General features: G+C 47.5%; 1 protein-coding gene across 6 annotated transcripts in view; it reads left to right on the plus strand.

Annotated features, from left to right (window-relative positions):
- Positions 1 to 20,949, plus strand: part of IARS1 (isoleucyl-tRNA synthetase 1) — a 260,077-nt gene that overhangs the window by 204,834 nt on the left and 34,294 nt on the right. For all 6 annotated transcript variants that reach the window (XM_085899498.1, XM_085899496.1, XM_085899500.1 and 3 more), the window contains 3 exons: positions 2,048 to 2,222; positions 2,430 to 2,542; positions 12,958 to 13,053. In XM_085899498.1, coding sequence (XP_085755624.1) covers positions 2,048 to 2,222; positions 2,430 to 2,542; positions 12,958 to 13,053 — 384 coding nt within the window. The remainder of the gene's footprint in view (positions 1 to 2,047; positions 2,223 to 2,429; positions 2,543 to 12,957; positions 13,054 to 20,949) is intronic.

A 20,949-nucleotide genomic window follows, 5' to 3' on the forward strand; every position in this document is an offset into this window, starting at 1 on the left:
CTTTGTTCAGTTATAAATGGGGGTGCTCTTGGACACTTAGTCAATCAAGAGTTGGCAGTTGCACAGTGAGTTGACACTCGGAGGAGTTGGCAGTTGCAGAGTCAGGAGTTGAGTTTAAGTTGGTTAAGGCCCTGTCACACCTTGACGATTTAGCCAGCGTATGGTGACGTATCAAAATATATCTAAAACGCTGGCGTACGCTGAACTATTGTTGTTTTTTTCAGTTTTGGGCGTATAATAACGTGTTGGACGTATACATAACGTATTAGTAACGTATACAGAACGTTTCGATAACTTATAGATAACTTATACCAACGAATGCTTAGCGTGTTGTCGGCGTTCACAACTTGTGCCCAACGATAGTCTAACCTATGCATAGCATGGCAGTGCTCGGGTTGTCTCTCGTCTCGTCCACCTGGCGTCCGACCCTTTTCCTCCGCACCTGGTGCTTCGAGTGGCATTGTGTTGCGGGTTTGAGTCCTGTCAAGCCGGATCGTCGAAGACCACATGAGGTGGGCAGGTACAAGCGCAGGCTGTGGTCTCCAGCTCCCTTGCCTGGAGCTGGAAGACTTCAATAAAGACAATTGGGGTCCATTTCTGTATGTGTGTCTGTGTGTGGGCCCGTTTATAAGTGGCAACTGTAAAGTGCTTTTTGCTTGGACATTGACTGCATTTTTTATATTCGGATAACTCTGCCCTTACGTGCTCCCCTCATTTCCCTCTTGTTTAATAAATATCCCCATTTGTGAAATTTATCAGCTCGTTCTTGTCCTTTCCTCCATTGGCTTAGCGTGCTGCGTGTTGGAAAATTAGCAAGGCCATTGTGCCGCCGTAAGGGGATATTTGGACCGAAGGATCTCGGTGACCATCCGCTCGAGTCACACTCGGTTCGAGTACGCTAGCAGCTCGTTCCGTACGGGTGCCGTCGAGTGTGTGGAGATTCGTTAAATCGCCACGTGGATATCTTGGCATTTTGAAAATTGGCAAATAACCTTGTACCACGTGGTAGAAATATTGACGCTTCACGGTCCGCTAAGGGACCCATACTTTTCGGAGTTTTCCGAATAAGTACGATCTAAATTCCATGTGATTGGCGGAGTCGACCCTGCAGCTCCATCGAGCGGTCGTGCTCGTCGCCGACGTCCGGCCTGCAACAGTATCACAACTGAGCTGAGTTACTATAAATGCCAAATTCGTACTCCACCCAAAACATTTTGAGATCATGTGATATTCGCCCTCCATCAATGTGGAAATCGATGGCTTGATGTTCAGTAGGATTACGCTTAAAGTATTTATAGCACTCCATGGTGACAGCATTACCAATCTAGAACAAAGAACATTGTAATCCAATGGCCATCAAAGGAGAGGAGAAGAAACCTGTCTCTGGTTGCTGCCAATGTTGTTTCTTCTTCAATTCGACACAACCAGTGTTTATACCCGATGCATGTTCAAAGAAAATGACAGATCAATCCTTCCATGGTATAAAACTGTAGTCTGTGTCATGTGAAACAGACAGTCGAGTCAAATTGGGATTGTAATAAATCACCAGTTTACATTATCACAACTGTAGCCCATGCAAGGAAGGGCTGGCATGATAGCTTAGAGGCATCCACACCCCTGCTTCTGAGCAGTTACGCTCAGTTCAGATCCCCACCCAGCTATAAACTGTCATCCTGGTGTTTCACAGGTAGGGCAAAGCATAAACCTGTGCATCGTTCCTCGTTTGTATGTTGAACTAGGCGTCCCGTTTGCAGCATTAGTTTGTGGAGGTTTAAGAACCCATGGTGTCCTCCATGAAGAATAGGTAAGCCATCGCCGACACCATGGCGAAATCCTAAAATCCTGTCTGGATTCCTTCATGTCGGGTTGCTTTTGCAGTGCAGAATGTGCCTTCGGAGAAAAAAGTACGAATTTATACAAGTTGTTACAAAGTTAAAGACCGTGTGAGTCGACAACTTATTGTGTAATTAAGTTTGCGCTTTATGATTATTTAACTAAAATTGTTTTAACTTCATATGTCTGTCGTTGATGGCATTTCTATGCACAGGAGCTCAATGTTCACACTGTGACAGCAACAGCTGATAAGTCCGCATATGGGGTGACTCTCCGTGCGGAACCCAATTTTGCGGTGCTCGGCCAACGTCTCAAAGGATCCTTTAAGTCTGTCATGGCTGCTATACGGAACTTAAAAAACCCTGAGCTTGAGAACTTCAGTAAAACAGGTAAAAGGGGAGGAAAGGAGTTGGTGGTGGGGTTTATGGTTTGAATTTTTTATTGCATTCTCTTATTTTGAATGTTTGAGATTTATCTTTCAAATTTTGGAGGGTTTTTTTCTGTTTTTTTTAATCCCTCATGTTTGATTGTGATTATTCTTTTATATTATGAAAGTTCTGCATTTTTTTTTAATGGGGATTTGGGATTGTTTGCAGGTAGCATCACAGTCGAGGGCCACCTTCTGGGCGTAGATGATCTGCGTCTCATTCACACAATGGGCCAGGGTCAAGGAAACAATGGGAAATATGAGGCGCATTCTGATGGGCAGGTATGATTATTTGTGCTCTCAACCAAATTTCCAATAATTTTGTGCTGTGATCCTAATTGGCCATCAATCTGGAGGGGGTTGTCTGTGTGAATACCAAGTACGTCACCTGTGTTGCTCGGACTTCACCAAAGAGTGACTTTGAGTTTCCCTCACCATGAGTGCATGTCACATGTACATGTGGACTCGGCCACCATTACCTTTTTTGCCCGAGAATCGTCCTGTGAGTAGCACCAAAATGGACATTGTCCTCTGAGCAAATTGACAGCAATTTGCTGAAAAATGGTCTCATCGCATCTGTTTATACAGCATTGTTTAGGCATCCATGACGGATGATTTTATTGATGTCATTTTTCAACCATCAAAATAATATTGTATTAAGTCTTTAAGTTTAGTATTCAGTGCTGTAGTTGTACAATACAGGAAGTATTGAGGTACAGCTCGAATACCTCCAGTGTTTTGCTAAGAGTGCCATTTATGTTTAGGACAATGGGCTCCACAACTAAGACGACTTGGTGGAATGTGGAAACGCCTTGCAACTGAGCGCTGCACTCCATGAATTGTGCACAATTTTTTTTAAACCAAATCCAGAAGTATAATGGATAGAGCTTGGTGCTCCCAAGTCTGGGAGGTCGGTGGTTCAAATCTCGGCTGGGACGTCCCAAAGATTTTAAGAATTGGACGTGCTGCTTCCTTGCTTGTCGTACAGCATTTAAAAGGATAGAGCATGGACATTCCCCATTGTTTGGCATTCGTAGGGAGGAGAAGATTCCTTTTAGGAAATGCCCATCTGAATGTGGTGAGAATGGCAGCACCATTGTTGACATAGCTGATACCCAGAGTGCCCTGGGAAGTGACGTCACTTCCCCTAAACTGACTGTGTGTGTGTGTGTGTGTGTGTGTGTGTGTGTGTGTGTGTGTGTGTGTGTGTGTGTGTGTGTGTGTGTGTGTGCGTGCGTGCGTGCGTGCGTGCGTGTGTTAGCTCAAATATGAGCCTTAGATCTTGTATAAAAATAAAGATTGTGGAGGACGTGAGTCGTTAAGTGCCAAGGAAGGGCTTCTGTCAGTTTTCCCATTCAATGTTCAGGTTTCATGGCATGTTTGGAAATATGATCTGCCAAAGAGAGATCTCAGCAGGTATTGATATTGAAGATCTCAGGAAATTTGATGAGGAGCTTAAACAGAGTTTTGGTGTGAAAGATTCATGTTTATACTGGGCTTTCTTGAGAGACAGGAAAAAGTTGCATCACTCATCCGTGTTATCCCTTTTGTTTGATGGTTTTCGTGAACCCCTTCTCTTTCCATTCTACATAAACTACAATAATTACTTTTCATAACACACACCGAAGGGATTTCAAATTTATTCCATAATGTGAACTCGATGTTGTTCATTTTCCAATTAATGCTTTGGAAGTCTTAGGTTGGAAGTCAAAGTAGTGGTCTATGATTTATTTTCTTTCATTGTGATATCTTTCTTTCTGAATTACATTTCATAAACCTTGTTTAAAACTATAATTGATGATTAAGCATTGGCAATGTGTGGCAGGCACCCCTAACTTTGGTGTGTGTGTGTGTGTGTGTGTGTGTGTGTGTGTGTGTGTGTGTGTGTGTGTGTGTGTGTGTGTGTGTGTGTGTGTGTGTGTGTGTGTGTGTGTGTGTGTGTGTGTGTGTGTGTGTGTGTGTGTGTGTGTGTGTGCGTGCGTGTTTTTTTTACGTTTACGTGTTTACTACTATCATACTTTGAAGACAACATTCCAGGAAAAAATCTCAAAACTGTAAATGTCCGTAATGATAATATTCAAAACCAAAAGTCAGCCCATAGATCATTCATAGTCAGGTGACAACGACAATGGCACGTCACGTGATCTCCCACAGGTACAATTGCTTGCGAGTGTTTCTAGGTTTTATGGCGGTGTGTACTGTATGATTTGAGAAGGATCTGAGTTTTTGTCATTTACGGACGGTGTATTGTGTTCGGAAGTCGTATCCATATACCATTTACGGACGGTGTATTGTATTCGGAAGTCGTATCCATATACCATTTACGGACGGTGTATTGTGTTCAGAAGTCGTATACATATACCATTTACAAAGGTGTCCAGTGGCCAGTGTTGCAGTGCATATTTCAAGTGTTGTTGACATATTTCTATTTATTATGTTGTTGTTTTTTTAATACAGTGCCTTCAGAGAGTGTTCACATTGCTTGACTTTTTCACATTTTGTTGTTTCATCCTCAATTTAAAATGGATTAAACTAATTTTTATCACCGATTTTTCACAAAATACCCAATTATGACAAACTCAAAACATGTTTTTCAAAGTTTTTACAAATTTATTAAAAATATAATACAGAAATATCTAATTTACAGAAGTAATCCACCCCCTGAGTCGATACTTAGTAGAAGCTCCTTTGGCAGTGATTGCGGCTTCGAGTCTTGGGTATGTCTGTATCAGCTTTACAAATCTTGATTTGGGGATTTTCTCCCATTCTTCCTTGCAGATTTGCTCAAGCTCTCTCAAGTTGGATGGGGAATGTCGGTGAATGGCAATCTTCAAGTCTTTGCACAGATTCTCAATGAGATTCAAGTCTGGGCTTTGGCTGGGCCACTCATGGACTTTCACGTTCTTGTTCTGAAGCCATTCCAGTGTTGCTTTGACTGTATGCTTCGGGTCATTGTCCTGTTGGAATGTAAATTTTCTCTGCAGTTTAAGGTCTTTTGCACTCTGAAGCAGGTTCTCCTCAAGGATTTGCCGTATTTGGCTCCATTCATTGTTCCCTCTATCCTTACACCTCTCCCAGTCCCTGCCATTGAAAAGCATCCCTGTAGCATGATGCTGCCACCACCATGCTTCACAGTAGGGATGGTGCTTGATGGGTGATGAGCTGTGCTCGGTTTCTGCCAGATGTAGTGCTTTGTATTCAGGTCATAGAGTTCAATTTTCATCTCATCAGACCACATGATCTTTTGCATCATGCTCTCAGTCTTTCACGTGTGTTTTTACAAATTCCAGGCATGCTGTCGTGTGCCTTTTTCTCAGGAGTGGCTTCCATTTGGCCACTCTCAGAAAAGCCTAGATTTGTGAAATGCTGCAGAGACTGTTGTCCTTCCAGCAGGTTCTCCCATCTCAGCCAAGGAACTCTGTCGTTCTGTCAGAGTGGTCATTGGATTCTTGGTCAACTTCCTGACCAAGGTCCTTCTTGCCCGGTTTCCAGTTTAGTCGGATGGCCATTTCTACGAAGAATCTGGGTAGTTCCATATTCTTTCCATTTCCAAATGATGGAGCCCACTGTGCTCTTGAGAACTTTCAACACTCTAGAAATTGTTTTATACCCTTCCCCAGATCTATGCCTCCTCTCAATTCTATCTCAGAGTTTTACGGCCATTTCCTTGAATGTCATGAGAGAGTTTCTGCTCTGATATTCACTGTCAACTGTGGGACCTTGTCGAGAAAGTTGTATTTCTTTATAAATGAGGACACTCGGTAGATCACGAACTTCTGCCACGTAATGTTAAATCCACGAGAACATATCGGGCCCAATACATTTTTGAAATATCATGCTATATATTGATTTTGGCCCTATCTCTCAATGGTGAAGAATACTTAAACAATTAAATAATTCTCGTATCCAGTGTTTATATTCCAATGGGTTGTGTCCTTGCCACACACCCAGTGTGTCCACCAAGTTTCGTCTGAATACATCCACAACTTTTTGAGATATTGTGTTATACACTACATTGGCAAAAGTTTGTGGACACCCCTTCTAATTGATGGATTCGGCTATTTCAGCCGCACCCATGGCTGACAGGTGTATAAAATCAAACACACAGCCGTGCAATCTCCATCGACAAACACTGGCAGTAGAATGGGCCAGACTGAAGAGCTCAGTAACTTTCAACGTGCCATCATCATAGGATGCTACCTTCTCAACAAGTCAGTTCGTCAAATTCCTGCCCTGCTGGAGCTGCCCCAGTCAACTGTAAATGCTGTTATTGTGAAGTGAAAATGTCTAGGAACAACAACAGATCAGCCGCGAAGTGGTCGGCCACACAAGCTCACAGAATGGGACCTCCGAGTGCTGATGCACGTAGCGCGGAAAAATCGTTTGTCAGTTGCAACACTCATTAACAAGTTCCAAACTGCCTCTGGAAGCAATGTCAGCATAAACACTGTTCATCGAGAGCTTCATTTAATGGGTTTCAATGGCCGAGCAGCCGCACACAAGCCTAAGATCACCATATGCAATGCCAAGTGTCGGCTGGAGTGGTGTAAAGTTCACCGACATTGGATTCTCGTGCAGTGCAAACATTCTCTGGAGTGATGAAGCACGCTTCAACATCTGGCAGTCCGATGGATGAATCTGTGTTTGGCGGATGCCAGGAGAACGTGACCTGCCCGAATGCAGCGTGCCAACTGTTAAGTATGGCGGAGGAGGAATAATGGTATGAGGCTGTTTTTCATGATGATTCAGGCCTTGGCCCATTAGTTCCAGTGAAGGGAAATCTTAACTCCACAGCATACAATGACATTCTTGATGATTCTGTGTTTTCAACTTTGTGGCAACAGTTTGGGGAAGACCCTTTCCTGTTTCAGCATGACAATGCCCCCATGCGCAAAGCAAGGTCTAATTCATAAATGTTTTGGCGAGCTCAGTGTGGAAGAACTTGACTGGCCTGCACAGAGCCCTGATCTCAACCCCTTCGATACCTTTGGGATGAATTAGAATGCAGACTGTGAGCCAGGCCTAATCGCCCAAAATCAGTGCCCGACATCACGAATACTCTTGTTGCTGAATGGAAGCAAATCCTTGCAGCAATGACCCAACATCTGGAGGAAAACCTTCCCAGAAGAGTGGAGGCTGTTTTAGCAGCAAGGGGGGGGGGGACCAACTCCATATTAATGCCCATGATTTTGGAATGAGATGTTGGACAAGCAGGTGTCCACATACTTTTGACCATGTTGTGGAAATCTGTTTAACCTGATTTCTCAATGGTGAAGAATCGCCAAAAAAAAAATCAGATCCGAATTTGGATCTTCACCAAAATTGAATCAGTTCTTCCTTGTCACACACCATGTCCACAAAGTATTGTCCAAATCCATCCACAACTTTTAGAGATATCCTGCACACAGACAAACAAACAGACATAAAGGGGTGAAAACATAACCTCCTTCACCTTTGAGGGCAGAGGTAATAATGCCTGACCCACGAGAACATATCGGGCCCATTACATTTTTTAAAATATCATGCTATGCAGTACTATATCGTTTTTGGCCCTCTCAGTGGTGAAGAATCACTTTAAGAATTAAATAATTCTCGTATCCAGATCCGGATACGGATCTTCACCAAAATCTAATCAGTTCGTCCTTGTCACACACCCAACCTGCCCACGAAATTTCAGCCAGATTCCTCCACAACTTTTGAGATATCCTGCACACAGACTAACAAACAGACTGAGAGGGGTGAAAACATAACCTCCTTCACCCCTCTGTGGTGGAGGTAATAATGTCCAATCAATTAAATTGGCCATAGGTGGACTGTGGAGATATCTCGAAGATGATCAAAGGAAATTGGATGCACTCGAGCTCAATTTGGAGTGTTATAGCAAAGGGGTTGAATGCAAATTGATGCAAGACATTTCAACTTTTCATTTTTAATTAATTTGTAAAAAAATTCTTAAAACATGTTTTCACTTTGTCATCATGGGGTATTTGGTGTAAATCGGTGATAGAAAATTTAAATTTAAACCATTTTAAATTCAGGCTGTAAGAACAAAATGTGAAAAAGTCAAGGGGTGTAAAAATATTCTCTGAAAGCACTGTACATGGTCAAGGCTTGTGGAAGAGCGAGAATGCAGTGAGACTTCTGTATCAGACACCCTACCGTGGTTATAACAAACATTCAGAATCTTTATTGTCAATGCATATATCCCCTGTATTCACGATCCACAAATTGAATATAAAGCTTGGATTTCAATATCGCTTTGTTTGAAAATCTACGTTCGAAAATCCTCAAAATACAAATGATACAGTTCCACCGTTTAATTGTTTGTCTTGACTTTGTCATAAACTCCACCTCTTTACATTGCCTCGCACCCCATTGGAATATTAACATGAGTTTTATTTTGTAACTTTTGACTTTTTTTACAGAAAGTATACATACATGTGCAATAGGGTTAAAAGAGTCCACTTCAATCAACGCCAAGCTTTGTCGTATCACAATTTCAAACAGCAATTTTCCATTATAATGAAATTTATCATTCATAGTTGATGAGGTGGCCATTTTTTGCCCCCATGCCATCCTTGCATATGGAGTACTACCGAAATCCATGATTCTTTCATTAGCCCACGTGCGCGAAGCGAAAAATGGGGTTAAGCAATCGGTCGCACATGTATCTAGTACATATGTGTGCACTTACAAACATACGTGTCTGCATTTTGTTCAGAGCGTACATTGAAAACCTTTCACCTGAGGAAATTGAAACTTCACCACATGTCACATGACCATTTGATACAGCACATTTTCAGCGTGCATTGAAGATTTTCAAAGTACAATTTGTACACGTTTACAATTACAAATGATGTAATTACAAATTTACCAGAACAGTTGGCTCGCACCCAGAGCCACTGAGAGCCAGAATGGGCCCTGGGAAATCCTAAGTGTAGGGCCCCCCTTCATTTGAGCTTCCTTCAAATATTTTTTTTCAACCTATACGGAGGTTTCCGTATTTTCCTTGTTAGAAACACGTGCCGTGTTGAAAGGAAATTGGGGTATTGTTCACTTATTCCCTCATGCAGATTTGTTTTACACACTTCATTTGGATGGGTTGTGGCCAATCAATACTTCTGTGTTCATTTACATCATTATATCATTACCACGATTGTGATTATCAAATCACAATCGTGGTAATGACATAATCACCACGATTATATCATCATAATGATATTGTAATAATGTCTTTACATCTAATTTAATAAATTTGCTACTGGACTCAGACTTTTGTACCTCACTGTATATATACTGTATAATGGTGTGTGTGTGTGTGTGTGTGTGTGTGTGTGTGTGTGTGTGTGTGTGTGTGTGTGTGTGTGTGTGTGTGTGTGTGTGTGTGTGTGTGTGTGTGTATATATGTATGTATATACACACACATATACACACATATACATATACACCCTTGTTATGTGCAAATTAATTGACTCACAAACGTTTTGCGAACATTTTGTATTATCCCTCCATAATATACCCGTTTTTACAATGAAATTCATGTTTATTATTATCTTTAGGTCGTTGGCACTTGTTAAAGCTTTTTCAGGAGGATTTTGGATCTAGCTGTACTGCACATGTGCGAACTTTGGGTGGGTGATGCAATACTACGGGGTGGATGATGCAATAGGGATCCTGACGTCAGCCCCATTGTTTCACTCAGCATTCAACACACCACTCGTGAGAGACAATGGACATCACTCCTCGGAAGCGGACGAAGATTTTTACGCTATTCGAGCACTCTGAGAAGTGACAGAGAGAGATCGCAATGATTGTCGGTGTCAGTCAGTGCTCCGTCTCACGGATTTTGTCAATCAAGGCGTCACAACTGGATCTCTTGTCACTAAAGCGTCAAGGAAAGTGTGGAAGAAAACTTAAAACGACACCGAGAAACTATTTGTTTTTGATTTGTCAAAGCAAACTTGATCCTCGAAAGAGCAGCGATGATCTGCAATAAGATCTCACCAGATCAGGAGTCGTTGTGAGTTCCAACACTGTTCGAACAAGGCTCCTGAATGTGGGTCTGATAGCCCGAAGAGCAGTCAAGAAACAATTACTGACGAAGAAAATGATGGGTAAAAGATTGCTATGGGCCAAGAAGTATCAGAACTGGACGAAGGAGGACTGGCAGACAGTGGTTTTCTGATGAGAGCCACTTTTTCGTTTAAGGACACAGGAGTCAACATGTTCGCCGTTCCCCAGGTGAGAAGCTCTGTGAATGTCACATCGACCAATGCGTAAAACACCCTGAAAATAAAATGTTCTGGGGTTGTTTCAGTTATACTGGCATGGGATCTCTTTGTCCCATCCATGGGATGATGAATTCTGCCCATTACATTGAAAAAGCGATTCCAGACATGCAGAAGGCATTTCCAGATGGTTCAGGGGTGTTCCAGCAGGATCTTGCTCCTTGCCATACGTCGAAGGTGGTGACTAATTTCTTCAAAAGAAACAAGATAAAGGTATTGGACGGGTCGGGAAACTCTCCGGATTTGAATCTGATCAAAAATCTGTGGACCATCATTAAATCTCGTTTGTGCAAAATGGACTGTACCACGAAAACCAAGCTAATGGAGGCTATAATGCAGCAATGGTACCATGATGAACAGATCAATGAAAACTGTGAAAACTTGATAGATTCTATGCCAAAGCAAGTTCAAGAGGTGATAAACAATAAAGGCGGACATACAGTTGCGGAAATGGCCCTTAGTGTGTTATTAAATATAGGATTAGCCTCGATCCCCCATTAAATGCATGTTTAGCCAGGTTGTTCGGTAAATGGGCGTTACATGTGTGTTGGGAGATGTAAGAGGCTGTTCATTGTTCGTATATTGGTGGTGGACCGAGAGGTTCTTCTTCCTTCCTCTCTTCGGACAATAGTCCCCGCCCAGCGCTCTGAGGGGGAGTGGCCTCGAGAAGGAAGTGAAACTGAAGGGAAAAACTGCAGTCGGCCGAGATGCGAGAGGGAAACTGAGCGCGCCGAGTCTGCCATTTTGGCAGTAAGAGAAACTGCTTGCGCGTCAAGTCTGCCATTTTGGCAGTGGGAGAGGCCGCCTGCACGTCGAGTCAGGCGATCAACTTTGTGGAGGACTGGTTTTAGCCGGCGGTGCCTCCTCGGCCACGGACCCAGCCTGCGGAGCCCAACACCTCGATTTGGCCTGGTCTGGAGAACAGGCCAGGCCTTTATTTGTATGCTGGACCTTGTGAAGGGCCAGCTGGAGCACACGTGGACCTTCCGCTCTTGTACCGTCGACCTCGCGGGGTCTGGACGCGCCGAGGAGGGCGTGCGCAAGTGGTGCCGGAGAAGAAAGAGTACGACGCCGCCATTTTGCCACGCGGCATGTTCGAGCTGGGTGCTCGAATCCATTGGCATCGGCTTGTCACGAGCCGCATTCAGGCTTTTGACACTTTTCCTCTCATCCATGAAGCATCACCAAGTACTCTGTGTCTTGTCTGCATGCTGTCCGTGTCTTGTCTGCATGTTGTCTCAGGTTTATCTCGTTAGGGAGATGTCTAAGGTTACCTTCGAAACCCGTAATCCGTAGCTCCCTAGTTAAGGGCTGGTTATAGATTAATTATAACATTGTCGTGAATGCTTTGCTTGTGTTGTGTTCTCCGATGTGTCCCCAATAAATCTGGTTGAGTTGTACGAGATTTGCCTCCTTGAATTAATTTGTGCCGCGCCGAGGAACGATCCGCTCGATTTGGATATAAAACCAAAATGGTTACAGACTGGCAGAATTCGCTCTGTCTCTGACAAAACCAGTCTGTAACCGGGGTCTATTCCCCCAACTGGTAAGGTCCAGGTGTACGTTGGTATCGCGATTCGAGGCGCGTGACCCGAGGCCTGTGCCGAACCAGCCGGCGTTATAACCCCAGAGATGGCGGTGGTTAAGTGACGCCGAATATTCAACATTTGGCTGTCGAGAGAAGGGTGCAAAAACCCAAACTGGCTACGGATTGGAGCCGACTTGGGTGGCATTCGAATCCCCCCCACCGTGGATCCTTAACACCGGGGTCAAGAGTCGGGTGCGAATCCCGCCACCGCTGAATCCTTAACAATACTTCCTATTAAAATGTAAAAAAAAAAGTTGACGAGATTATACGAATAGATGATCATTTTGATTAAAATTCTCATTGTTTTTAACGTTTGAGTCAATTAATTTGCACAAGTGTGTGTGTGTGTGTGTGTGTGTGTGTGTGTGTGTGTGTGTGTGTGTGTGTGTGTGTGTGTACGTACGTACGTACGTACGTACGTACGCATGCCTGGTGTTGGCTTTATGGTTGGTGTGGTGGGTTTGGGATCCTGGGGTCCTGAGTTCAAATCCTGCTCAGCTGTTGAATTAATACCAGATGGGGTTAACTCAGCCTGTCATCCTTCCGAGGTTGGCAAAATGAGTGCCAGCATGCTGGTATCCTGTGTCGGAGTGGCTCCCCTTCCAGGATTGTGCCCAATAGCCAAGGAGAACTCGGCAGCACCAACACTGCACAGAGTATGGTCCCAATGGATGGATGGATACATATATTTATATATATATATATATATATATATATATATATATATATATATATATATATATATATATATATATATATATGTTCTTGTTGTATAATTCTAAATACAAAACTGTCCCTACATTTTTGTGTGTGATTCATAGGTGTTGGTTCTCCTCAATGTTGCAACTGATCAAGCAATGGAGACTGAAGGAGTTGCACGTGAGGTTATAAATCGTATTCAGAAACTACGCAAGAAGGTGGGTGATAATTCCATACATTTTGGATTGTGTCAGAAAGAAACATACAAACCGCTTTACACTTCTTTTGTTTGTGCTGGCTGGTGATTTGTTTAATGGGTGCTTCCAAATATGATCTTGGCTTTTGTTTAATAAAGTAATGTATCGTGTTAATTACGCTGTGTTTGCGAAGCATTCGGTTCACTTTTCTGTCTGTCTGTGTCTGTCTCCAGATGTCAGTGCATGATCAAGGAAATAATTACTTCAATTTGAATGTTATATTTTGAACACCCCAGAACATGAATTGGAATACGAACCTGAAAAAGTTGAGCAGTACTTTGGCTCTGAATTTGCAGATTGTATGGAATCTCGTCCCGATTGCACATGCGCAGAGCGGAGTAATGTAATTTTTATGCCTCTGCTGACGAACTTGCTGGAGGCATCATGTTTTCAGGTTGTCCGTCCGTACGTACGTACATACGTCCGTGCTAATTTTCTCTTTTTTTTTTTCTCTGCAACCACTTATCCGATTGACAAAATTTTCACCATTAGCATGACTACTCATGTAGAATGTTTTCATGACAATTATGACGTCATCGGTCATGTGGTGTGGCAGCCATGTTGGAAATAAAAACTATGGACCTCCATCTACAAAACCACTCCATGGAAAAAAATTGAAGCTTGGCACATGTCAAGTCGTCTCCATGAGAAACGAGATTTTTTATCTTGCCAAAACGAAGTTTTGCAAGATATTGTTGCGGTTTTCGCGCCCGCCGGCGTGCGACGGCCACGTAACTCGAATCGCGGCACGTCGCCCACCGGACGGACAATCCAGTCGTGACCCTCTCGGACTAACGCCGGGAACCAGTCACGGGTGGACCTTTCGGTCTCACCGCGATCGAGCCAATCAGCCCCCGCGTGGGATAGGGTTGCTCGCCAAATTCGAACTACCTAAGTACCCACGCGGAGGGTAGACCGGGCGATCGCACCTCGCCGCAGGTCGACTTCGGACACGGGCCACTTAAGCGACCCGTTCCGTACTATCAGAATAACCGAGCGGTGTTATCGTCGACCTCGACGGTTCGATTAATTATCGGGCGTATTCAGCCCACTACCAACCCTTTACGTGAAGCAAGATGGGGGTTCAATGGAGGAAAAGACGAAGCGAAGCGGGAAACAGTTCAACAATAAAGCACATTTATTCGCGACGAACGGAAAGCACACAAATACAATTCCACCAAATGCACACAAAAAAGAAAACACAATTCCATTTACACAAAAAGCAAACATAAAAGTGAAAACACAGTGCAGAGCTAATTCCGACTACCGAGCACACGGCAACACTTATACAATTCTACTTCACAGACGGCGCCGACAACACATACCCAAAACCAAGGAAAAGAAATACCCTCAAGAATGAGGTAGGCCTGGGGCCGAGACCTGGTCGGGCCTACCCGTCTGGTGATGAGACGCGGAGCGGCGATGGCCCCGCAACCCGCGGGCCTCGTGGACGGTGTCTGGTCGGGGGTGGGAAAAGGGGCCCCCTTGGTCGCACTATCTCAGCGCGGGGGGAAACAGGAGGGGGTTGCTGATGCTCGGGGTATAGAGGATCTTTATTATCCCTGGTGTGCGTCTCCACCTCGGCCAGGTCGCGCTGCCGGCCTCCCTCGGGCGTGCAGCTCCTGGCACCGACGCGAGCACCCCCTCGTCCGACTCTCTTCAGCTTCTCCAGCCACTGCAGGCTTCGGGCTCCAGACTTCCACACTCGTCCCCTCCGTTCCGACTCCTTCTCGTTCTCGTTCTCGTTCTCGTTCTCGTTCTCGTTCTCGTTCTCGTTCTCGTTTTCGTTCTCGTTCTCGTTCTCGTTCTCGTTCTCCTTTTGCGACTCGTTCTCGTTTGCGACTCTCTTCTGACTGACGAACACCGTCCTTTTATCCCCCCGTAACTTCGCCTTTGACCCCCTCCCTTTGACCTTTCACCTCGCTCCCCATTGGCCCGAGAAAAAGTGGGCGTGAAGGCTTTTTGATCCACAAATTTGCATATATCGATCGCCCTGGGGGCGGGGCCAATTCGCCCCTCGCTCACCGATTGGACGGCAAAAAGTGGGCGTGTGTCGTTTTTGATCCGTTTTTGAAGCACAAAATCCGTGATTTTGTACACGCTGTTCGACGCGCGTTCTGCATGAGTCCAACACCGGTACCCACAGCGGGGCAAGAACGGTGGCGATGCTACGGTTGTGGTGAAGCGGTGGTTGATGTTGTGGTTGTGATCATGGCGGTTGGTCCAAAATAAAGATAGTAAAAGAAAAACGGCTATCCTGAAGAGTCGCAGCACGTATAAATGACATGTATTCCCACTAGACAACGGGTTTGGGCCTAACTACACATGCACTTACCGAGATACCTCACCTAAGGGACCTGAATGGTGGTTTGCGAATCTGGTAACCACAACACTACCCCCTTCCCTTTTTACAGACTCGTCCCGAGTCGTCAAATTTTCGTGTGCCATCATGTGTAGTTTTCCCCTAGTACACTTTACCTACGGATCCCTGAGTGCGACATTCATGGTATTCGTGTCCCCAAAATAAATAACCTGAGGGCTGCGTAACTACCTAAACAAACTCACTCACACGGACGACTTAAATAAAATTGCCGGCGCTAAGACATACATGCCGGGGGCGCACTCATATGTACAGTACATCTTAACCTTAACTTACAAATTTTACACTAAACCATGGCCCAGGATCATTGAACTCTGCAAAAGAAAACAGTTAGCAGGAAGCCAGGCTGCCCACATGCAGTCTCTGGCTCAAACAATGCAGGTGACAGGGAACGTGGCTGGCTGCTCACACGCAGTCCAAGGCCTTCCCTTTTGAACTGAACTCAGCGAACCACAACGGTGCTTGGGCTGCACAAACGCAGTCTCCGTGCCAGCTCAAGTGGCACACGCAATGAGCACAACGAATGGATGGATGAACACAAACACGGTGCACGGGCCGCCACTGCAGGCCCGTGTTGCAGCTGCCAACAGGGCAGTTCTCGCAGCTTGCAAACTGTTGCCTTGATCCTGGCGCACATGGAAATGAACAGGGGGGGGCAAAGCAAAAATTTAACGGGGCTGGTGAACGTGGGCAGTGGGCATGGCATGGCAAAGGTGAGCAGGCAAACACAGCCCGCAGAAGAAGGCCGCTACAGGCAAACACAGCCCGCAGATGAACTGGCCGGCACAGGCCTTGAAGTACCACAGCTGCAGATGATCCGGCCGGCACAGGCCTTGCAGCACACAGCCAGCAGATGAAGCTGGCCAGCTTTTGCTGTTCAGTGGAGGTTGGTGGAGGGAGTGCGGTGGTGCTGGCCACTTGGAAGGCGGGCTCGGACCTACCTACCTGTCTCCCTCCCAACCTATCGCCTTTGCCTGTCACTGTACATACCCACTCCCTTAATTTGTCAAACCCCAATTTAGCCCCAACTTATTTTTTTGTTGTTTTTATTTTTACTTCCCCTCTATAAATCGTCCCCTAACCCCCTTTATCGTCTTTGTTCGGCTAACCTATCCTGTCACCTAGCCTACTCCCAACCCCTACGTTCCCTTCCCGGAGGGGAATAAGGGAGAGCTAACATCCTGTGTCGAGGCCCAACGAAGCCTCAGAATGGCCTCCCCAGAGTTCGGCGATCTAACCCAAAGTGGGTCCAGCGGCCCACAACGACAGCGAGGGGATGGATGGTGCGGAGGGGTACATCTCCTAATCTACCCTAACAATTTAACTGTTAAACTACCCCGGGGCTTTCAACAAGCGCCTCTCGCTTAAACTATTGGTTCTAACAACCCAGATTCCCGTCGCCTGTGTTGGTGTCCTCACAATTTCGGGCCTCGCCCCCCAATTTTCTCTCCGTGCCCTCACACGGTCTCCTGGCTAGGACACGTGGCTCCCTTTGGCAGGCACGACCCTCTGCCGAATCTCCCGCTATGGCACCCCCGGGCACTACACTGCCTCCGAGCCTTCCGGCTCCCTAACACCGGGGAGTGCCCCTCATGGCACCTCCCCTGAAACGCACACGTGGCAGGCCGGCCTCCCGGGCCCCTTTCCGAGGGTCACCCGTGCCCACAACACTGCCCACGCGGCTAATGGCGCCCCGGGCCCCCGCACCAAGCAGGCGCACCCGTGCCCACTACGCTATCCCGGCCCCCCACGGGCCCTTGGCCTACCACGGCCGACTAGCCTGGTGCCCGGGGTATCCACTCAGCGATACTCACCTTTCGCAGCCACGCTCCCAAGCCCGTCAACAGGGCTCCTGCACCCCTCCAAATGGGTCTCGAGCCTACTTTCCCACCAACAACAAAACGACCTCCATTTTTCAATTTGACTAACCCAGCTAACTCACTCTACACTGACCCCGGGGTCCCTTGGGCGGGAGTCACTCCTCCCCCCAATCACTTATCGCACCATGCATTCCCCATTCACTCCACACACACAGACCCGCTGGCCTCACTCACTCACCAAGTACTCACCTCACAACTCACCAACTCTTCAACACACACACCGCTGAACTCTGCCATCCTCCTAACTACCTCCCCTAACTAACTCGTGCTCCCACGTCGTCCCTTAAACTAGTAGCACGTTCCTTTTAACACTACGTAGCTAAACTACGTCCCCGCTACACATCCACAATCTGTCTCTGTCTCCAAAATAATCCCATTTTATTTCCCAACCTAAATCTGGCTACAATCCCTCTAACTAATCCATTCCACGGACTCCATGAGGACTTACCCCTGCCCCATGAAGTCGGTCTAACTAAGCTAACCCTTCCCCCTAACTAGTTTCCATCCTGTGCCCAGGTAAGGGGGTCTTTCACCCCTTGCCCAGGAATCCTGTACACCCGAAAGTGAAGCTTGCTTTTTTTTTTTTTTTTTTTTTCCATGCGCAGCACCTGCACGGCAACTCAGAGCTCGCGCACTTTGCACCTGTCCGTGACGTCATGCAGCTGCACGTGTTCCTCGTCCCTCCTTGGACGGTGCCATCCGGCAGAGATACCCCTCCTGCCGGATTCCAACCACACGTGCAGCCATGACGTCACCGTGCGCAAAAAAAAAACACAAGCCCCACGTCTCGAGGGGTTTCCCACGCGAACACATGTGCTTTGCCCGTTGGAGCTGAACACACACGATCGCGTGGAGAACCCGTCCGGTCCAAATCCATTTACCTGCCTAAACTTTGTCCGTCCGCGGGATCGGCAAATCCACCGCGTGCGTTTCCGGACCGGGACTTCACTCTCGCAAGCGAGCACGTGGTGGTCTCGTGCGTTGCACAGCACGAACCGCGTGCTCGCTGCTGGGTGAACCCGGCACGGTCCACGAAACAGCTACAGCCGCTACCCGGCTTTCTCTCCTCTGTCGCCGTCGTCGTCTCCATTCAACCCACGCACACCTGCGTGTTACGACGCACACAGTCCACTCCATCACATTCACACCGGGAGACGCGGCTGCGTGCTCCCGCATGCCAACCGACATCTCCCTCACATACCGCTCTCTCACACACACGGTCTCCCTGGCACACAGCGACCTTGCACACGGTCGTTCACTCACGCGTGCCTCACTACTCACACAAACCATACTACTCACACGTGGTGCTCCATTCACTCGCGCGGGGGCACTCACCCGCGGTGCCTCACCCACACACGCGAGGGCACTCAACCGCTGTGCCTCATCCACACACCGTGCCTCACTCATACACGCGGGGGCACTCACCCGCGGTACCTCACTCATACACACGGCGACACTCACACACGCGGTCTCTTCCACACAACGTCCCTCACTCATACACGCGGGGGCACTCAACCGCGGTGCCTCATCCACACACCGTGCCTCACTCATACACGCGGGGGCACTTAACCGCGGTGCCTCATCCACACACGGCGTGCTGGGAAGCACGTACTCTGGCACCATCGCCACCACACCACTCACACACGGGGTCGCTTCCACACACGGGGACGCACTCACACCTTGCACCACACACACAGGGACAACCATACTGGGGATTCGTGTCCCCACAAGGGTCTCCGGGGCCTCTATACCCCCCAAGCTCTCCGTGCACCCGTCCACAGCACCCGTCCCCTCAACCTCGCAAAACACGACCGAACTCACCTGGTCGTGACTCGCCTCAAGGGGGCATACTCCCTCCCCTCGTTCCTGGAGGAGGCCATCCAGGTGCTCGCACTGGGTCTCTACCCAGTCCGCCAGCTCACCCCCATTGTCCTCCACTACCTCCGTGTGTGTGTGCGCGTCACTTACCCCGTCTTCCTCGTGTAGTCTTTCCTCTATTTTTTCTATCTCCCGTGTCTCTGCCAACTCTGTCACCTCTTCACCCTTTACCTCCCTTGTCTCAACTATTATTATTTCCTTTGTCACGGCCTTCATGCCTGCCTGCCGGCATCGGCCCATGTTCTGCGTCTCACCCCGCAGCTTTTTCGTTCTTTCCTTCATTTGCTGTGTACTCGCATCGATCTTTTCGTTCATGCTTTTATTTTGTTTTATTTCATTTGTCATTGCCGCATTCATTTGTGCCAGCATGGTGAATAGCTGGGCCATGTCGGATGCACTCAAGTGAGCCGTTTCGGCAGGGGTTGGGGAAGGGTCTTGGTGGAGAGGGGGGGAGGTGTCATACACCGCGGCCGCTGCCGCACCCACCTCGGGCCCTGGGTTCAGTTGGGCGAGTCCGTGTTCCTGCACAATCAACATTTCCTGCTCGGGGATTCCATCCTGGACCATGGATCCTACACATTCTACATCCATTTCTAATACCCCCGGCTCCCGCTCGCCTTGAGACGCCATCTTGCTTCTCGTGAAGGGTTAATTTGCTCGCTCGTAATTTGGAGGGAATCGGGGGTCGCTTCTCTCACCCCTGGACCGATTCCCGTGAATTTAGCCGGAGACAGGACAGCCCGTTTTCCTGTTCTCCGATACCAGTGCCGCGAGGAGGGCGATGAATTTGTATCCCACTCCTGACACCAGTGTTGCGGTTTTCGCGCCCGCCGGCGTGCGACGGCCACGTAACTCGAATCGCGGCACGTCGCCCACCGGACGGACAATCCAGTCGTGACCCTCTCGGACTAACGCCGGGAACCAGTCACGGGTGGACCTTTCGGTCTCACCGCGATCGAGCCAATCAGCCCCCGCGTGGGATAGGGTTGCTCGCCAAATTCGAACTACCTAAGTACCCACGCGGAGGGTAGACCGGGCGATCGCACCTCGCCGCAGGTCGACTTCGGACACGGGCCACTTAAGCGACCCGTTCCGTACTATCAGAATAACCGAGCGGTGTTATCGTCGACCTCGACGGTTCGATTAATTATCGGGCGTATTCAGCCCACTACCAACCCTTTACGTGAAGCAAGATGGGGGTTCAATGGAGGAAAAGACGAAGCGAAGCGGGAAACAGTTCAACAATAAAGCACATTTATTCGCGACGAACGGAAAGCACACAAATACAATTCCACCAAATGCACACAAAAAGAAAACACAATTCCATTTACACAAAAAGCAAACATAAAAGTGAAAACACAGTGCAGAGCTAATTCCGACTACCGAGCACACGGCAACACTTATACAATTCTACTTCACAGACGGCGCCGACAACACATACCCAAAACCAAGGAAAAGAAATACCCTCAAGAATGAGGTAGGCCTGGGGCCGAGACCTGGTCGGGCCTACCCGTCTGGTGATGAGACGCGGAGCGGCGATGGCCCCGCAACCCGCGGGCCTCGTGGACGGTGTCTGGTCGGGGGTGGGAAAAGGGGCCCCCTTGGTCGCACTATCTCAGCGCGGGGGGAAACAGGAGGGGGTTGCTGATGCTCGGGGTATAGAGGATCTTTATTATCCCTGGTGTGCGTCTCCACCTCGGCCAGGTCGCGCTGCCGGCC

The sequence above is a fragment of the Eptatretus burgeri genome, chromosome 10 (assembly GCF_056783735.1).
Source record: "Eptatretus burgeri isolate ZD-2024b chromosome 10, Ebu_testis_v1, whole genome shotgun sequence".
Lineage (NCBI taxonomy): Eukaryota > Metazoa > Chordata > Myxini > Myxiniformes > Myxinidae > Eptatretus > Eptatretus burgeri.